General features: G+C 30.2%; 1 protein-coding gene across 1 annotated transcript in view; it reads right to left on the bottom strand.

Annotated features, from left to right (window-relative positions):
* LOC129988104 (dynamin-2-like) overlaps positions 1-18,752 on the bottom strand; it is a 48,326-nt gene that overhangs the window by 1,975 nt on the left and 27,599 nt on the right. The window contains exons 8-15 of the mRNA XM_056096229.1: positions 18,146-18,340; positions 16,115-16,250; positions 14,574-14,632; positions 13,680-13,818; positions 11,443-11,597; positions 9,589-9,721; positions 7,198-7,335; positions 2,579-2,635 (exon numbers count right to left, since the gene is read on the bottom strand). Coding sequence (XP_055952204.1) covers positions 2,579-2,635; positions 7,198-7,335; positions 9,589-9,721; positions 11,443-11,597; positions 13,680-13,818; positions 14,574-14,632; positions 16,115-16,250; positions 18,146-18,340 — 1,012 coding nt within the window. The remainder of the gene's footprint in view (positions 1-2,578; positions 2,636-7,197; positions 7,336-9,588; positions 9,722-11,442; positions 11,598-13,679; positions 13,819-14,573; positions 14,633-16,114; positions 16,251-18,145; positions 18,341-18,752) is intronic.

Genomic DNA, 18,752 nt, shown 5'->3' with positions numbered 1-18,752 from the left:
TTTTCTCCATAAACTCGATTTTATAGGAAAAAAAAAAAACTGTTGACCAAAGTTCGGTCTTCCAGATATTAACCTCTTCGTCGTCCATAGCGCATATAGGGCGAAAGTGAAACTTTTGCAGAGCGGCCGTAACGCGCTTCAAGCGTTCTTCTACATTTTAAAACTTTTAAACGTTTAAAACTCTTTGTAAATGTTTGCTTGTTTGAGATTTTATTTTTGTTTATTCTAATGCGGCGAAAAACAGAGACAGGAGAGGACGGTGAAAAGATTAAATAATAAGATTAAATAAAAGATTAAATAATAAAAGATAAATACTTATCAGATTTTAACATTTCAAATTATTCAATATAAAAGCTTTACTATTATTTGTAAAACTTAAATATTCATAATGAGATATACGAATTTTTTTTAAAATTTAAATAATGATAATAACAATTTATTTGCAGACAGAGTATGACAAAAAAAAAAAAAAAAAAAAAAAAACAAGAAAAATTGGAGTAAAAATACTTTTAACAAATAATATAGAGCTCCAAACGATTTTTTTATATGCACATGAACTGCATCAGAAATTGAAAACGTTGCCATCTAGTAAATAGAAACTCTTCTGCGTTTTATAAATAGGGGGGAAATTAAAGCGCGATAATAAATGAATGCTACAGTTTCTTGGATCCTAACACTACATATCATAAGAAAAGTCGTCTGCACATTTAAAGATCTGATTTTTTACTTCAAAATAAAAATCCGAGATGGTAAATAAACTTAGAACAGAATTTATTTACGAGTTATAGCGGAGTTTACTAATATTTTTATGACAATATAAATAAATACTAAGACATTTTTTCCAACTGATGTTGCGGTTGAAAAGCAAATTAGGAAGCATAATGATTGAATAGTTGTTTTCTAATTTTATACATGGTATATCGAAAGAGATTGCAAACGTGAGATAGTATTATATTAAATGCAGTAACCATATTCAGCTAGCAGCGGTCCATTATTTTTTTTAATAAATAGTTTCAAGACATTTGCAGAAATCTGGCCATCGAATATACAAGTTGAAAAAAGGAACAAACGCCAACAAATCTAAGCACAAACGCCTGCACAAAACATGTGTAATATAAATGCTCGTTACTCTTTGTAAAAAAGGAACGGAGATTACAAAAGGGATTTCATATAAAAGTTTTATTGAACCTGTGAAAGTGGTCTGTTTGTGTATTTCTCAATTATCTCTCCTTCTTTCGATACTAAAATTGTAAACTTTGGGGAAAATCGTAAACACTGCGAGATTCATACAAAAGAACTTTATACTTTGTAGTATAGTGAACAAAAATGAGTCTGAATTTTAGGTGCCTGTTTTCCTAACCAACATTTCGATTGAAATTTATTTCAGTCGATAACAAAATTTGGCACAAAAATATAATTTTAATAATTATGTTGTGAATAAGTAAAAAAAATACAATTTTAATAATTTTGTTGTGAAAGAGTAAAATAATTCGGTAATAACGAGTAAAACGAGTAATAACGAGTAAAATAATTCGAGTTCGGTAATAACGAGTAAAATTATTCGGTTACCAAATACAGTTTTAATAATTCTGTTGTGAACGAGTAAACCAAATACAGTTTTAGTAATTCTGTTGTGAGCGTGTAAAACAAATACAATTTTAATAATTCTGTTGTGAAAACGAGTAATAAGAATGTAAAGAGCGAGAAATGGTTAACACTTTGGAGGATTAGTTCAAAATATGATACAATTAGCACATTACATGCTAAAATGGTACACCGAATTTATCAATATATTTCTTTGCATTTTTCAGTATGTGTTCACTTGCGACGGACAGATAAATAGATACATTTATTTCGTATGAATCTCAGTCAAAATGTGACAAACTTAAGGTTAAGAGCATATGCCAAATTTTAAATATCTAACTCAAAGAGTTTTTAAGTTCTCAAGTTCACAGATAGATAAATAAATATAATTCAGGAACAGATAGTCTTATTAAACTTAAAGAGGTGAAAACATGGAGATGAATCAACATTTTGAGATCGAATTTTTTGAAGATTAAAATACTTTCTTTTTGTCTATTTTCTAAACAAAAAAGTAAATAAATTATACATATGGAAATTTTGATGGGTTTTTTTTAATTCCATGAGAAAACAATTCTTGGATTAGTTCCCTACTTCAAAGCCCTAATACAGAGCAAATTAGCATAGCTTTCGTCGCGGAGCTTTACTTAAGAAAAGATATTGGTCTGAGTAACGGCTTACAAATTTTCAGTGTGTCTTTCTCTATTCTGGACATCAATTTTTGGAAGACAGATCACATTTCTTCATGATAGTAAGCAATATTTTTGTTGAATATCTTCAGTCTTACCATCAAAACTGAAGCCTAGTGTTGTGATGAATGTTTTTGTCTGAAATTTGTGTTTCTGAACGGAAGGAAAAACATTGAATATTCGCAACCATCATTCAAACTATTTCTAAATAACGTAATAGTATTATATAATTATATTATTATTCTCGTGAAAAACTCTCTCGTGAAAAAATACTCTAAAAATTATAGAAAGCAAAGCGAAGAACTTACAAAATTAGATAAATCTAAAAGTGTAGGCACCAAATCGTCTTTTATATAATCCAGCACCTAAAAAGAATACAAAATATCAGCACCAAGAAAAATAGTGTGACAAAATCTTGGTTTATAACTGAATTCAAATTTGCCATTTAAAGATTAGTTATTAAGTAGAGCAAGGGAAAGTATTATACTGTAAAAAATACTAAGAAAAAATGTTTAAAATCTTTTTTAAATATTAAACTAGTTGTCTTAGGCGACCAGCTGATTTACCGGGAATATTAGTTATATTTGATTTCAGATAACTTCATGTTCATGATTCGACTAAATAGTCTGACATTAAAGCGGCGTTATTTTAACTTTCTTAACTTAAATTTTGTTTATTGCGTGTATTTATAAAAGAGACAGCCTCATAACATTATAGCGCTCTTATAAACGTAAATATCTGATTCATTGAACTTCTAAATTTTATTTAGGAATGTTTATAACTTAAAAATTTACTTTATTTGTTATCATTTTATTACTTTTCAATATAAAACTTTATTATCATATATTCACAAATTGTTAACAGCATTGTACTGGAACTATATGTACGTTAAGGTTAAATTGAATAACTATTATCTTTTATTAGATTATTGATGTAATGTGCAATTGTGTCGGGACATCTGTATACATTTTAAATGGTACATGGAGACAACTTGATATATAAAATAACGAAGCTTATGGTGGACTGGACCGAGGAACTTAGACCATTATTTGGATTCTCAAGTTGTTAGACCTGCGCCTTCGTGCTGGGTGGGGTTGCTTTGCGGCGGCCCATCGTTATATCCGAATGGCTTCGGCCGAGACGGAGTATTGGTATACCTTATCTTGTAATAATCTTCTTCTTTTTTAGCTTTCAACATTAGAAGATTTAGTATTTAATGAAACAATAAAACGGTTTGAATTTCAACGCAACAATGTAATCTATTGTTGGGAATAGAGCTAAAAGCTTCCTTAAAAATTGCCAAAATTCAGAAAAAAAAATTCCACAACTATTAAATAGTAGTGGTATTTAAATAGTCATTATTAAAAGACATTTGTTTTTAATTTTCTAAATGGCGTGAAATTCATTTTTGTGCAATAATATTTTAGCAAAAAATATTAATATTAATTAATTATTATTTATATTATTAATATTATCGCAAAAAATACTATCGCAAATATTAATATTTTCTCAAAAGAAATCCCACCAAAATCAGTTGAATTTTTAATTAATTAACATTCTAATTCCAAATTCGCTCCTAGATACACATTTCTACCCTCTAAAGTGCATATGTGCCAAATATAATAACCGTAAATTAACTGTGGAGCGGGAGCGCATACATACATATATTCAACTTTATTATTAGTGAAGATTAGGACACTGAAGAGAAATAGAGGCTCATGCGAAACACCTGTTTTATTTAGTGTTTTTTGATAATTCTTATGCTATCCATGGAAACTTCTTTCTGGCTCTCGTAATCAGCATTATACGAATCTGAAGACCATTATTTGTTTTAGTAGCGAATTGTTCTCCGCGATCAGTTTGGTTGTCGAAAGTTTGTCTCTGTGCAAAACACCACTTTTTCATAAAAGTCACCAGAATGACCATTTACGAAGATAGATCAGAATTCCATCTCATGTGTTATCTAGGCATGCCAAGGTCACTTTGATTGATAGAAGCTGTTACACTTCCCATTATCACGAGTCCTTAACTCATGGAATTGGCTAGATATACTAGAACAAAATCTTATCAGAACTTCAATTATACTTCATTTAACAAGCAAAATTCGTTTCTGAATCTTACTTGTCATACGAAACTATGTAATCTAAGCAAAATAGGACAATGCGTTCCAGTTCAGAAATATTCAAACAAATTCATAATAATATAATTTATTATTTATAATGTATGTCTTTTTAATAAGAAAATTGTCTAAAGACATTCATTTTTGGCTACGCTTCAAAATTTGGCGAAAATGAAGACAAAAAATTGACGAAATGACAAAGCATAATCATTAAGAAATTTGTGCCAATAATTGTTAATTATTTTGATCAGATACATAATCTTGTCTTTTAAGCTTCCACAGGTACTTGCTGAAACTCGTCGGTGTCATATTTGACAAAGGTATCCAGCCAAAACCTTTTCCATGTAGACATAAGGGTTTTCATTAAACAAGAGATAAACACAGATTGATATAGACCAATCCAACATGAGATGTCAAGATGTCTCTTCGCCACTCATTCTTCGAAACAACGCTCCTTAAGATAGTCATTTTTTTACAAGAACCGCTTGTTATAAGAGATGCTCGATAAGCGAGGTTTGGTTGTAATAAGACAGTTGTCGAATTATACATGCTCAGTTATGGACTTATTTTGAAATCGCTCATAAGGACCATCAAACCATGCAATTAAAAGGTGAATAAGAAATACTACCAGGAATAGAAAATGTTGCTAACAAACTATAACGTCAGGACGAGAAATATTTGTAATAGGGAAAAGAATATAGCAGTAGAATATTATTGCAAGCAAGCCTATTGCACTTTTTAGCAAAAAGGCATTTAACCACATAGCATATATATACAAGCTCCCCCTAATAATTCATCACCAATTGCAAATATTATGCATTTATTTTGTATTTCTGTTTCATTGCTGAAATTCTGTTGGATTTATTCATGTGTAAACTTGATGTCAATATTTATGATGAACAAAGCACTTTGAAGTAAGCCATGTGCCACTTGATTCACAGCGCTTTCTAAGAAAATTCGTAGATTGCCGGCAAACCACCAAGAATATCACATCTGCTACTCCTGCGTTTATTCTCGCCATGGAAAGATCTTTGACAGGGAATGGGGGAAGGTTGATATTTTCTTTCGGACAGCATGATTTTTACTTTAAGATATATGATGAGTAATGTTCATCGTGCTTTCAAAATAAGAATGCTTTCTAAGAGCTTCACAGCACTTTCTAAGTAAAATCGCAGATGGCCGGCTTACCACCAAGAATATCACATCTGCTACTCCTGCATTTATTCTCGCCATGGAAAGATCTTTGACAGGGAATGGGGGAAGGTTGATATTTTCTTTCGGACAGCATGATTTTTACTTTAAGATATATGATGAGTAATGTTCATCGTGCTTTCAAAATAAGAATGCTTTCTAAGAGCTTCACAGCACTTTCTAAGTAAAATCGCAGATGGCCGGCAAACCACCAAGAATATCACATCTGCTACTCCTGCATTTATTCTCGCCATGGAAAGATCTTTGACAGGGAATGGGGGAAGGTTGATATTTTCTTTCGGACAGCATGATTTTTACTTTAAGATATATGATGAGTAATGTTCATCGTGCTTTCAAAATAAGAATGCTTTCTAAGAGCTTCACAGCACTTTCTAAGTAAAATCGCAGATGGCCGGCTTACCACCAAGAATATCACATCTGCTACTCCTGCGTTTATTCTCGCCATGGAAAGATCTTTGACAGGGAATGGGGGAAGGTTGATATTTTCTTTCGGACAGCATGATTTTTACTTTAAGATATATGATGAGTAATGTTCATCGTGCTTTCAAAATAAGAATGCTTTCTAAGAGCTTCACAGCACTTTCTAAGTAAAATCGCAGATGGCCGGCAAACCACCAAGAATATCACATCTGCTACTCCTGCGTTTATTCTCGCCATGGAAAGATCTTTGACAGGGAATGGGGGAAGGTTGATATTTTCTTTCGGACAGCATGATTTTTACTTTAAGATATATGATGAGTAATGTTCATCGTGCTTTCAAAATAAGAATGCTTTCTAAGAGCTTCACAGCACTTTCTAAGTAAAATCGCAGATGGCCGGCTTACCACCAAGAATATCACATCTGCTACTCCTGCGTTTATTCTCGCCATGGAAAGATCTTTGACAGGGAATGGGGGAAGGTTGATATTTTCTTTCGGACAGCATGATTTTTACTTTAAGATATATGATGAGTAATGTTCATCGTGCTTTCAAAATAAGAATGCTTTCTAAGAGCTTCACAGCACTTTCTAAGTAAAATCGCAGATGGCCGGCAAACCACCAAGAATATCACATCTGCTACTCCTGCGTTTATTCTCGCCATGGAAAGATCTTTGACAGAGAATGGGAGAGGGTTGATATTTCCTTTCGGTCAGCATGATTATTACTTTAAGATATATGATGAGTAATGTTCGCCATATTGCGTACTTTCCATTCTCGGATTTGGAAAATCTCCACACTTTTACGCATGCATAAGGAGAGATTCATTTCTTCAGAAAAGAGGTGAGATGTAAGGAGGGAATATTTAATATTTACATTAACAAATTATTCGAGTAATAACCATTCATCTATTCTGTGTACCACTCTTCACCCAGTGCACGCGTCGAAAAGTACTAGTCTCGGGATCCAAAAACTAACATCCTCTTGTTATTTTTTTTTCTACTATAAATGTTTGCTGATGTCTTTTAGAGGTAGAATCCATTTTCCAATTGAAACATTTATGTTTGAATAGTTGCATAAGCAGTGCAGTTATCAAATAGAAAAAATAATTGAATTCAAACAAAAATTATTTTGAGTTAAAGTTCAAGCAAATTTAGAGAGACAACCGATTTCTCTTACTTTCTTGACTAAGAAACAGAGGATGTACTTGACTGTCAGATCTGATATTTGTTTCTGGACGATCTCCAAGTACTTGGTCATCACTAGCGTCAGATATTGTACTTTCTTCTTCGTGCTCTCGTTTTCCATCAAGATTTTCTGCAACATACGCAAAAAACATTCATTACATGAGTTGAAGTATAATCAACTAGAGTTTTATAACTACAACTAGCACTTACACTTACGCATAATGATGTGCTTCGTGTTTACCTTTGCAGTATAATAAAGTGAATCAAAATTAACATTTAGGACCTAAGGTCTTTGAAGGTTTGAATATAATATCTAAAGACTTCAATAATTTTTGTCTCAAGTTCACTTACATAGGAGAACATCAACAGACTAAGCTTTGATGTATTATATTGAAAATTTGATAAAAATAACAAGTTCATAGGCAATTTCATTAATTTCACTCGCTGTGTTTTTGTCTAAGTGTATTTACAAACGCACAGAAAGAAGACACAATCACCATTTACAAACTCTGCTGCTTAAATATTAGCCTCATGTAAAAACCAAATATGAAATTTCATTTGTCTCGTCCTTTGCATTTTTAACTTATGATATGCAAGAATGGACAATCACAAATTACAAAAAAATTCTAAAAAAAGTCTAAAATCCTAAAATTCACTAACATTTTGAAATAGATTTTTTTTTTGTCCATTACAATAATTTTTCTTTTTTGTATACTTTGTATTAGTAAACGAAAATAAAAATACGTTTTCTTTCTTTCTTAAAGTGATTAATAGGGAATATCGGAAACAAAATTCGATTCATTCTTCTTTATTAACCCTTTCTAGGGCTGTGGGAAGTATGCTTCCCACCAAATTTATCAATCTTTGTATGAAATTATGTAGGTTGGCCAAAGTTCTGACAAATTGTTTTAGAAAGACAGAAACTTAGATGCTTCAGTTCTTTATCTCACACAAAATGATGTGTCTTGATTTGTCACTTAATTATTAATTAACCAAATTAATTAGTTAATCAAATTAAATCTATCTAATAAACTAAATGAATCCCTTTTCTTATTCTAATTTCAAGCCTAAATATATTTTAACATAATATGACTAGAAAAAAATGGCCCTTTAAAGGGTTAAGTTAAAATCGGGGAAAAGCAGCCGTCTTAGTTGGTATAGGATTTACGACGTCGATTTCAAAACCACAAATTGACAGGCTTGATTTTTAATTAAAGCCTCATATATTTTGAAGATATCAAAAATCATGTGATTGTAAGTCGTTTTGTAATCATTGGATATTAAATGTACTCAGTATCCATTGACATCGATGGAAAAAGCCATATGTAGGAGAAATAAGTATTAAAGAATTTTAGAAATAGTAATTCTTTAGCGGTACTGACGCATAACACGCTACAAATACAATAAAAGAATGATATTTAAAGGATGTTAACGAAGGAAGTTTTTTAATGTACTGTTATATGACACATTTATGGTAAAATGTTGTTAAATACGGAAGTTCTTTAATAGTACTGATGCATAACATGTCGTACTTATAAAATAATGGTAGTTAAAGAAAGTTCTTTAATGATAGTATTACAGGACATCAAGTATATAGACAAATTATTAGTTAAATGAGGCCTGAAATAGAAGTTCTTTAGTTTGCTTAGAAGTCTCTCTGTCCAACGCTAGTTAAAGAATGCTAGCGTTGGAAGTTCTATAATGATAGTATTAGAGGACATCAAGTATATAGACAAATTATTAGTTAAATGATGCCTGATGATGCCTGAAATTATTTTGGTTAGAAGTCTCTCTGTCCAACGCTAGTTAAAGAATGCTAGCGTTGGAAGTTCTTTAATGATAGTATTAAAGGGCATCAAGTATATAGACAAATTATTAGTTAAATGATGCCTGAAATTATTTTGGTTAGAAGTCTCTCTGTCCAACGCTAGTTAAAGAATGCTAGCGTTGGAAGTTCTATAATGATAGTATTAGAGGACATCAAGTATATAGACGAATTATTAGTTAAATGATGCTATAAATAGAAGTTCTTTAGTTTGGTTAGAAGTCTCTGTTGCATAACATGACATAGCTAAGAACAATAGTGATTAAAGGATGTTTACGAAGAAAGTTCTTTAATATACCTTTACATGACATTCCTGTATGCAGAAAATTATTGGCTATATGATATTAGAGACAGAAGTTTTTATTGATATTGATGTATAATATGAGGTAGAGAGGAGAATTACTGATTAAATAAACACACTGATTGTTTAAATTTGATAATATATTTCAGTTTGATAATCCATTTATGGTAGAACAGAAAATTTTCGCTGTTGTCATAATCATTTGGCCAAAGTTATGAAATTTTGTTTCCACGAACTACAAAAATGCATGTACTCACCAATAAATTTTTCGTCTTACTTTCGAGACCATCACCGACCCCATTTTCTATACTTGTCGAAGGTAAGGTATCCTCTTCCGAGACAGAATGCCATACCTTGGTGGGACCGACTGCGGGAACTACAGGATCGCATCTGAGATACAAAATGAAAAAGTAGACATTTAAATGAATAAAATTGCTTCAAAATTTATATGGCTTCCAATAAGCAGAATAAATATCTAAAACATATCATAATTACGAAATATATGGGAACTTTCTTCCGATCACTTTCTTATATACTTACACAGAACAGCACGTTTCATGCACAGTTTGTAAAAAAAATTCAGAATGAATTTAAGATATTTTCGACTTTTATCAATTTATACAAAGTGTGACCTAAATATTATAGCTCCGATGTCGAGATTAAATATAAAAATTTGCCAACTTAATTTGTTGGGTCTTTGGGTTATGCAAGCTCATACAGAAATAGCCAGAAAATCTCCTCAACAATGAATTTAGTCTAACATCAAACATACATTAAGAAATTTGGAGTAGAAATCCAGACGTCTATCTTACTTTCTCTATCTTGGTTTGCATTTTTAAATATCGCTAGACATTGTAACAAATTTGACAGTATAAAATGGCATTCTCAAATTATTCGCAGTTTCTTTCTTTAATTCAAGGTCGTAAATTTGCCATCGACATAGATATACAGTACTATTTAGATGCCCTACGATACCACTTCCACAAAGCGAGCGCCTCTAGCGTCTATGCGAAAAACCACTTAAATCAACCAGAAGATGTATTTAGCTCGAAATTCGATACAAATTTACACTTCTAGTAATAAAGTGATATGCTAGTAATAAAGTTATATGCAGAATTTCATTCATCTAGTTCACTGAATTATTGAGTTTTCATTTTCAGGGAATTCTGCATGGATACATACAGGCAAATTTTGAAGAGACAAATTATGTCAAAAAATTTCTAGAAATCTTAATAGTGATGCAAATATTTCGCCCCTTTCTCTTGCTTCGTTTTGATTCATCAAGCTGACAGAGAGATATAATTACATCTTTTTTTTTAACTCAGAAAGGCTTGAAATTTTAAGAGCATAATTTGTGGCTGTAATTTCAAGAGAAGCTTACTCGGATGGGGTAGCAATACAGTGCTGGCCTCAAATGATCGTATATAAGATTATGCTGTATATTCAACATCTCTTGAAAATCCATTTGGTATTTAGTAAAATAGAATGAGTGCATTTGGCACATTGAATGTGCACATTGAATAATGCACATTGAATTAGTGCATTTGGAATTAGTGGGAAAGCCACTTAATATTGATTAATTAATCTAATATATTAATTATTAATCAAAACGTGGCAGCGAAAATTGTTGATAGAAATAGCAACAAATACATAAGCTTTAAAGAAAGCATCGCATCATATGATTGATTTAAAACCAAGAATCAAATCTCTTTATAAAAGTAAAAGCCCAATTAAGATAAAATTGAATGCATGCCCAGGAAATGTAGCATTTTCATTGCATGTCTATATTTGGCATTAGTTGGAAAGCCGTAGATAAAAAAACGCAGCAACGACAGTTGCTGATAGAAATGGCAACTAATGAGTAATTAACATGATCAAAAGAAAGGGCCGCACCATATGATTCATTTAATACCAAAATGCAAATCCCTTTACAAAAATTAAAGCCTTGTTAAAAAAATTTAATGAAATAAAAAGATTAATAAAATATTTCACATGTCCTTTCTGAATACTATAGATATATAGAGATATAAAATCCTAAATATATGGTATATAAATTCATAATCCATTGATGAAATGCCTTTTTAATAACATGAAATCAAGTGAAAACTTACATAGAGAGGTCCATGTCAGGGTGTTCGAGATTGACATAGAACATCTCCGCTTGCACATGCTCCCTCAGTTTCATTTGCGTGTTCTCGCACTCTTTCAACAAGCACCTGTTGATACGGAATAGAACTTCCGCCTTGGTGGCTGGATACTTGTTTAACTGTAACGAAGAGAGAAAGTTTCAATAAACATTTTAAGTTTTTTTAATTACAATTGTGTTCTCTGTTTGGCAACATCTTCAATCCCCTGATCACGTCTTTTTATTTTCAGCAAATCTTTAACTTTTATAAGTAATACGTAAAAATATTTTAGTTGGCAATTAAAAAATTTTATTAGTATAATCAGTCGTGAGCCGAGAGCCCCTTAACGCCTTGAAAATTCCATCCTCGTCGTCATCGTTAACTTTTAATGACTCAAATGAGCTGAAAACGGCCATTTTAATTACGCTTATATCTGACGGTTTTTCCTAAACGGTATTCGAAAAAAAAAGAAAAAGAATATTGTTCCGACATCTGATAACATATGGCAGTTGAAGGCAATTTTTTTTTTAAAAATTAAATTTTTAATTAAATTAACTAAGCTAATTTAATTATGTAAAAAGCTTCCTCTTCCCTTGGGATTATTCTGGAATAAAATTTCTCTAATTCTGCAAAAATAAATTCAAAAGCTTTCGATGAATTATTCTGCTATATAAAAGGGTTAAGTTAGATTGTGATAGGATTAGTTAGCAGTTATTACTTAGGATGTCATATGATTGAATACACTAGACAATTGAATTTTCTCCAATAAAAAATATGCTATCAACTTCTTTAATGTTCTACGAAAGAAAATGTACTTTTCTTTCAACCAATTGTTATTAACGTCTTCCAGTTTAATTAATTGCCTAGTAATCACTGAATCTTTTTATTAAAAGAAAAAAAGGTATAGTGCCAGAGATAGATTTACATTTTTAGTTTATCTATAAGTTATTTTTTTTATTAAGAGTTTCTTCTCTCTTTTGAAAGCTTCTGATATGTGACTACATTTGGGAAGATTTTTTTAAAAACCTTTGAAAATAGTTATATTTCTGAATATTGGCATAAAAAAGATTTAGAAAATATCTATGAAACCAAAATATTCCTGTTAAGTGGTAAAAGTTCTTTAAAAATTGGAAAAAGAGCTTCTTTTATCTAAAGAAAGATACAAAGCAAAAATCTTCCAGTTTCGAGGATTATCAAATGATTTGCTTAAAATATTACAGATAGCTTAAGAAATATATAATTTAGTTTCTGAACTAAAAAATAAGCTTTATTTTTATCGATTCTTTAAATATTAGGGTTAAACTGATAAATAACAAGAATTTTTCTTTTTTTTTCCCACATTGTGAAACATTAAACTACCATAAAAATTTTCTAAATGAATAGCTTACATATTCTCCAGTTCTGGAACTGCAGAACATATTGAAAAGTTATTATATCAAATTTGAAGAGAAAAGGTATTTGATTTTAATTTATAAGATTTTTTTTGTAAAAAAATTCCATTAGAGATTAGAATTTGAGAAAATAGCATTAAAACATATGAAATGCAAAAATAAAAATCAGTGTAATTTCCTCCAAAATATACATGGAAACGAAATTTTAACGTTTTATGAAAAAACTGCTAAAATATTAAATAAAAAAAATTTCAGAACTTCGGAAAAAATCGATTTTTTATCGTTGTCACCTACCTTAAAAATAAAATATGGTGTTTTATTTATTGCAGATAAAATAATATAAGTAAAAGATATACGAAATTTTTCGGTATATAGTTCACTATTAATCGGAGAAATATAAACAACAGTAAATAAAAAGAATGAATCATCTTAAAAAAATATTGTGAAAACGATTTTTTAAAGATAAAAAATTATAGAATTTAAACTTTTTTAGATTAAAAATAACTTTGATTTGGAAAAATATTCACAGGAATTAACAGAATTATTCAATTGGTATTTATTTCCAGTGAATTGTTAGCATACATTTCTTATAAATAAGCGGATTGACAAGACTGCATCTCAACAGTTAGCGAAAGAATGGCCGAAAAAAAAAGTTACCGTTAATTAAACTGTTGTTCACATAATAATATTAAATGATTTAAAATGGACGATTCTTTGCTCAAAAGTGTAGTTTTATATTGTAACTGTCCAAATTAATATTTTCGAATTCTGATTTAGTTTTAATGAGTCAGTACAGCATCATGTCAAAGAATATAAAGAATCAAATGGTACCATAGCAGCGGATTCTGAAATGGCTTCTTCTAGAACTTTCCTAACACATTCTACTGATTTTTCCATAGGGTATTCGTATTCGGTCACTAGTTTCCGGTTAATAGAATCTAGAGCCAGCGATGGAAATGATATGGAGCCTCTGAAACAAAATACATATGTAATTATTAAAAAAAGCATTTACAAAAAAAAAAGAGATACTAAGAGAATTCGTCAGATTTTGTTTTACTAGTTATACATATTCGATTTTCTTTATTTTTCTATATGAACACAAAAATTAGAATAGTTACGTTCATTTTTTTACATATGCAGTATTATTCTTATTAAAAGAATGTTTTATGTTCATTTCTAACTACTGGCATAAACATCTGCCATTTACGCCAAAGAAAAGTATCGTATATATTTTAATTGATGCGTTTATTTATTTCCACATTACAACTTCTTTTAGTACAAATATTGAATATATTTATTCGAATGTAAATTATATAGAATGTTAATGTGTATAAATAGTATTGAAAATAAATGTTTAAAAATTTGATGATGTCAACGAAACCTATTGTTATATATTAATACTAATGAATAAATAATGCATTCATTATCTGAACTTTTATAATAAATCTTTACATTTTATAATTAGTTTTCAACCATTTATACTCCTATCGAATACGATTCGCCTTTCTGATGTATGCATCATTTTCAAATTCTTTTAGATAATTATTATATATACCGTATAACAGCAAATTTTCAGATGTTTTTTTAGGAATAATAACAAACATGTTTTATTCCTAAAACAGATTTGATATTCGTAAAAACAATTGTTTTCAATTTCACGATAATTTATTAGACTGTATTTATTCTAAAACTTTTAAAGCTGCATATAATAAAATTGATGCATACCTGATACCGTGTAAGTTGGTTATCACAATCGTCATATCTTCATCTTTCGGCACAAGATTCTAAAAAACAGAGAGAGAGAGAGAAATATTGCAATAAATTTATATTAAAAACAAAAAATCATCACTTGCATATGCTAGTTATTTCCTTAAGACATTAAAGATAAATTCATATAAACTTGATAACTCGTTTTTAAGAATGTAGCTGTTTAATCTTTTGGTTAAATTCTACTGATTTTTTTTTTGTTTATTTTATTTATTTATTTACTTATTTATTATTATTATTATTTTTTTTTTTTTGTCATGAAAGTGAGTTGATGAAAACTTACCAAAAACCTCTTTTCAAGAATGTGTTGATTATTTAATTCAAGTTTTTTACTAATAAGAACTTTAATACGACGTTATTTTGAAATTGTTACGATGTCTTACCATGTTTCTGATTAAAAATCGCTACTCTGAAGCAGTGGGAGTGGTCTCCCTAAACTTTCTCGCCTACTCTCTACTACAGGTGTTATCCCAGAGAACAGATGGCATGATAATGGCGTGCTGTAGTTACGATATATTGACCTTCGGCGTGAATTCAACATTTTTACTGAATCTACCGTGTCATCCTTGGCGACAGTTTTGGCGATCAATCTTTGGCATGCTGTTGACAGTATCCGAAAATTGAATGGCGCGATCGTAGTTTAACCAACTGCCTTGGCACACTTTTCAAAAATCGCCAACTCGCTAATAAAAAGCTTACGCCTTGTTTTTCGGAGGAGTCCTCGACTAGAAAAAAACGGGGGTTGCCAGCTTTGGCACATTGTCGCCAATGGCGAAGAAGTAGGTTATACTACGATTCACCCAATTGAATTTGAGTTTTAGACGAGTTTTTCCGAAACGACTGAAACAAAAATTTGGCTCAGAACTACAAATGTAATCACAAAATTCCTTACCAAATTTGATATGCTTAAGTCATTACATTTTTGAATAACACGTTTGCATGTTTCTGAAATTACAGACCGACAGACGGTCAAAAAATTATATTAGACTGAAATTAACTGCTCTTAATCGCAAAATGCTTTAATAGTAATAGCTCTCATCCCAGCAATTTGATCATTTTTTAGGAAATATGAATCTTATCATAAAAAGTTCTTTCTATTTTCTAAAGCTGGACTAATAATGTTTGTCAGTAATCCTTGTTTACTGCATACTTTACTATCAAATTGCACTTGCTTAATGGATATAAATTCTTGAAAGAAAATTGAAATTTCCAAGTATTGTTAACTCTACAATTCTCACATCACACTTAACAGATATTAAACGGTACATTGAAGAAAGTTTTATCTCAGTTTTATTGGATATTCGCTATAATTATCTATGCGATGAAAACATTTAAAATGATCGTTCTCTCAGAGGAGTTACTTTAATTACAGCGGCATGATTATTTGTTTCCATTTTTTTAAATTGCTTCTTAAAATATAATTTATTTTTATGCAAAACGTCAAATTTATGACAAAAATTTCTTTTCAAGAATATAACTGAATTACAAAATGCATTTACCAGTTTCAGATTATTTTGGACTTCCGTATTCAGTTTAAAATTGATGTAAGCTCCAGCAGATACTGCGTTCATGTTTACCATTTCGGAATTACCAAGTAATTTCAGCTCTATGTCTTTGATAAAATTATTCACAAGTCTGTAAGAAATTGAAATACATGATAAACAATTAGTTGAAACAAATAATGTTCACGTGAAACAAAGTTTTAGTTTATTTATTTTGTTTGACTATACAATAAACAAGAAATATATATATAAAAAAATTAAGTCAATTCCTACTTAAATCAACATTTTTTTTATTTTAGTTACTTTTTATTAAATAATTACAATTAATATAAATATATAGATACATATGACAGAATTACAATATTAAGTGGCAAAAAAGCTTGGCGACCATTTGGTGACATGACGATGAATTTGACGACTTTGGCGACCAAATAGAAATTACTGGAAAAATTTAATTAATTAATATTTATTTGAAAAAAACTGTATTAACATCAAGTGTCATCACTACAAGTTTAAAAAAAAATGTATTTGAACTTGAGTGGATGAATAAAAAGTATTTTATTAATGATTGAAAATTTGAACAAGATATATATAGGGAGAGTGTAAGCTAATAGTAGGAATTGAAAAAAATCACAAAAAACAAGCGGTTGAATCCTAGTTTAGTGTGCTCCGAGTTTTCCGCAAATATGGTAACCCTAAACATCACGCGGAATAATTTTTCTAGTAACCCTAATACTGGTTTGTTTACAATTATTTTTTTCACTTGTTGAGTTGTACATGTATTGTACATGTCGTTTTATAATTAAAAGTAGTTTATTGTTAATAAAACATTCAGTGTTATTTTTAAAGTGAACTATGAATAGATATTATTTACCCTTTTTCAATTCTTACCAAATTATATTATTCTAATTAAAATTGTCTGTTTACGAATTTTGCAAGAACAGATAATATAAAACTAAAAACATCTGCGCGATTTTTTTTTAATCGTCTGTCTTTTTTTCATAGCTTTTCATTTTAATATTATCTTTCTATTCTAATAGAATTCTTTGCGACTTGCTTTGTTCGTGGATTTCCCATGATTATTCTACAAGTCTGTGAACGTTCAATAATTCATTGTCTGATAATAAGGATAATCAGAAATATTATGATCACAGATATTATGAGGGATATTGTATCTGTGAATTCGATGTTTAAATTTCGAAATATATATAACGACGACAGAACGGAATTTACATCATTGAAATATTCTGCTGGCGTTTTTTTTTTTTTTTTTTTTTTTTTTTTTAAGAAATCGTTTCTTGCTCAAATGAAGAATTAGTTGACCCTAGTAGATATTTTTGTTCTTGTAAATTCCTTCTTAAGAAGAGCATCAGTCTCTAGTAGCAAAGCTATTAGGAACAGATACTTTTTTTTTTTTTGCGCTGTTCTTGTTATTCTCAGAATCCTAAAGTTTAATGAGCTAGTGAAGCTACTAGGTTCCCACTCCCGCTGTTAACGAAGCCTCAGGAGGTTTTTACGGTAAAAAATTCTGCCCGATGCCTTCTTCAGATGCCGAAGGTCTATGAGTATAGACCGAGACAGAAGGTTTGCAAAAGTTCATTATTTCAGAATTCGAAAGAGATTCAGCAATTGTATTCCATAAAAGTTCAAAAACAAGTGTTCTTAGATAGAACAATCGTGATCAGAAAATTTTAACAAAAATAGTGGGTAACTGAAACTGTTTCACATTATTTTTATATAGTCAGCTATTCTGATTGACGGCTTGGCACTATTGGCATCCTTGACTATGTAAGGGACACACTAAACTAAGATTTTACCAAACAAGCATATGGGAAGGAAACCAAAAATAATGATATTTTTAAAGAAATACGTCAAATTCATTTCACTGATTTAAAATTATGATATTAAGGATTTTAATTTCAATATTATATATTTTTGATTATAATGTATCTTTCTGTCAAGCAAGAATTTGAAATATCAACGATCAATTAATATAAAAAAAAAATTCTTAACTTAAACCTTACTTACTTGATCATATAATACTGTTTACCGCCAGATTCCTCGCCCATGGTATCCCCAAAGTCTTTGAGTTTTTTGCGGTATCCGGCTAGTTTCTCGGCCAATTTGGTCCTGACATCAGGTAGAGCAGCTTTGATGTGCGATTTCAAAGTTCTTTGCAGCATTTTCTGGAGGTACGGCGTTCCCATCCGCTCCGCTAGGTGTCTGGGGAAAAAAAGAATAATAATAAGATAATCTGTTTTTTGGTAAAAACAACTGTGTATAATTTGTAACTTCAAGATCCTTCCATTAAATGAAATCCATCAAGATGATATTTTACAACCAATATTATTGTTCAGGAGATTGGAAATGAAATAAAGACAGATAAAATTAATGAGCAATCTGGATACATTCGAAACTTATAATTCAATATTACTTTTCAAATATGGAATTTCCAGACTTGTGAAATATGGACTTATTATCTTTATAAAATTTTGTATTTGCTGATGGAGAGATTGTGAAACAAATAAAGGCATATAAAATTCACTGGTATCCCAGCTACATTAAGAAATCCAGATTTCTTTTAATCTTTCGAATCTGGAAATTCCGGATTCATAAAATTTCTTTTCCCAATCTA

Source organism: Argiope bruennichi, chromosome 10 (genome assembly GCF_947563725.1).
Source record: "Argiope bruennichi chromosome 10, qqArgBrue1.1, whole genome shotgun sequence".
NCBI lineage: Eukaryota > Metazoa > Arthropoda > Arachnida > Araneae > Araneidae > Argiope > Argiope bruennichi.
This window is presented reverse-complemented; position numbering and strand designations above follow the sequence as displayed.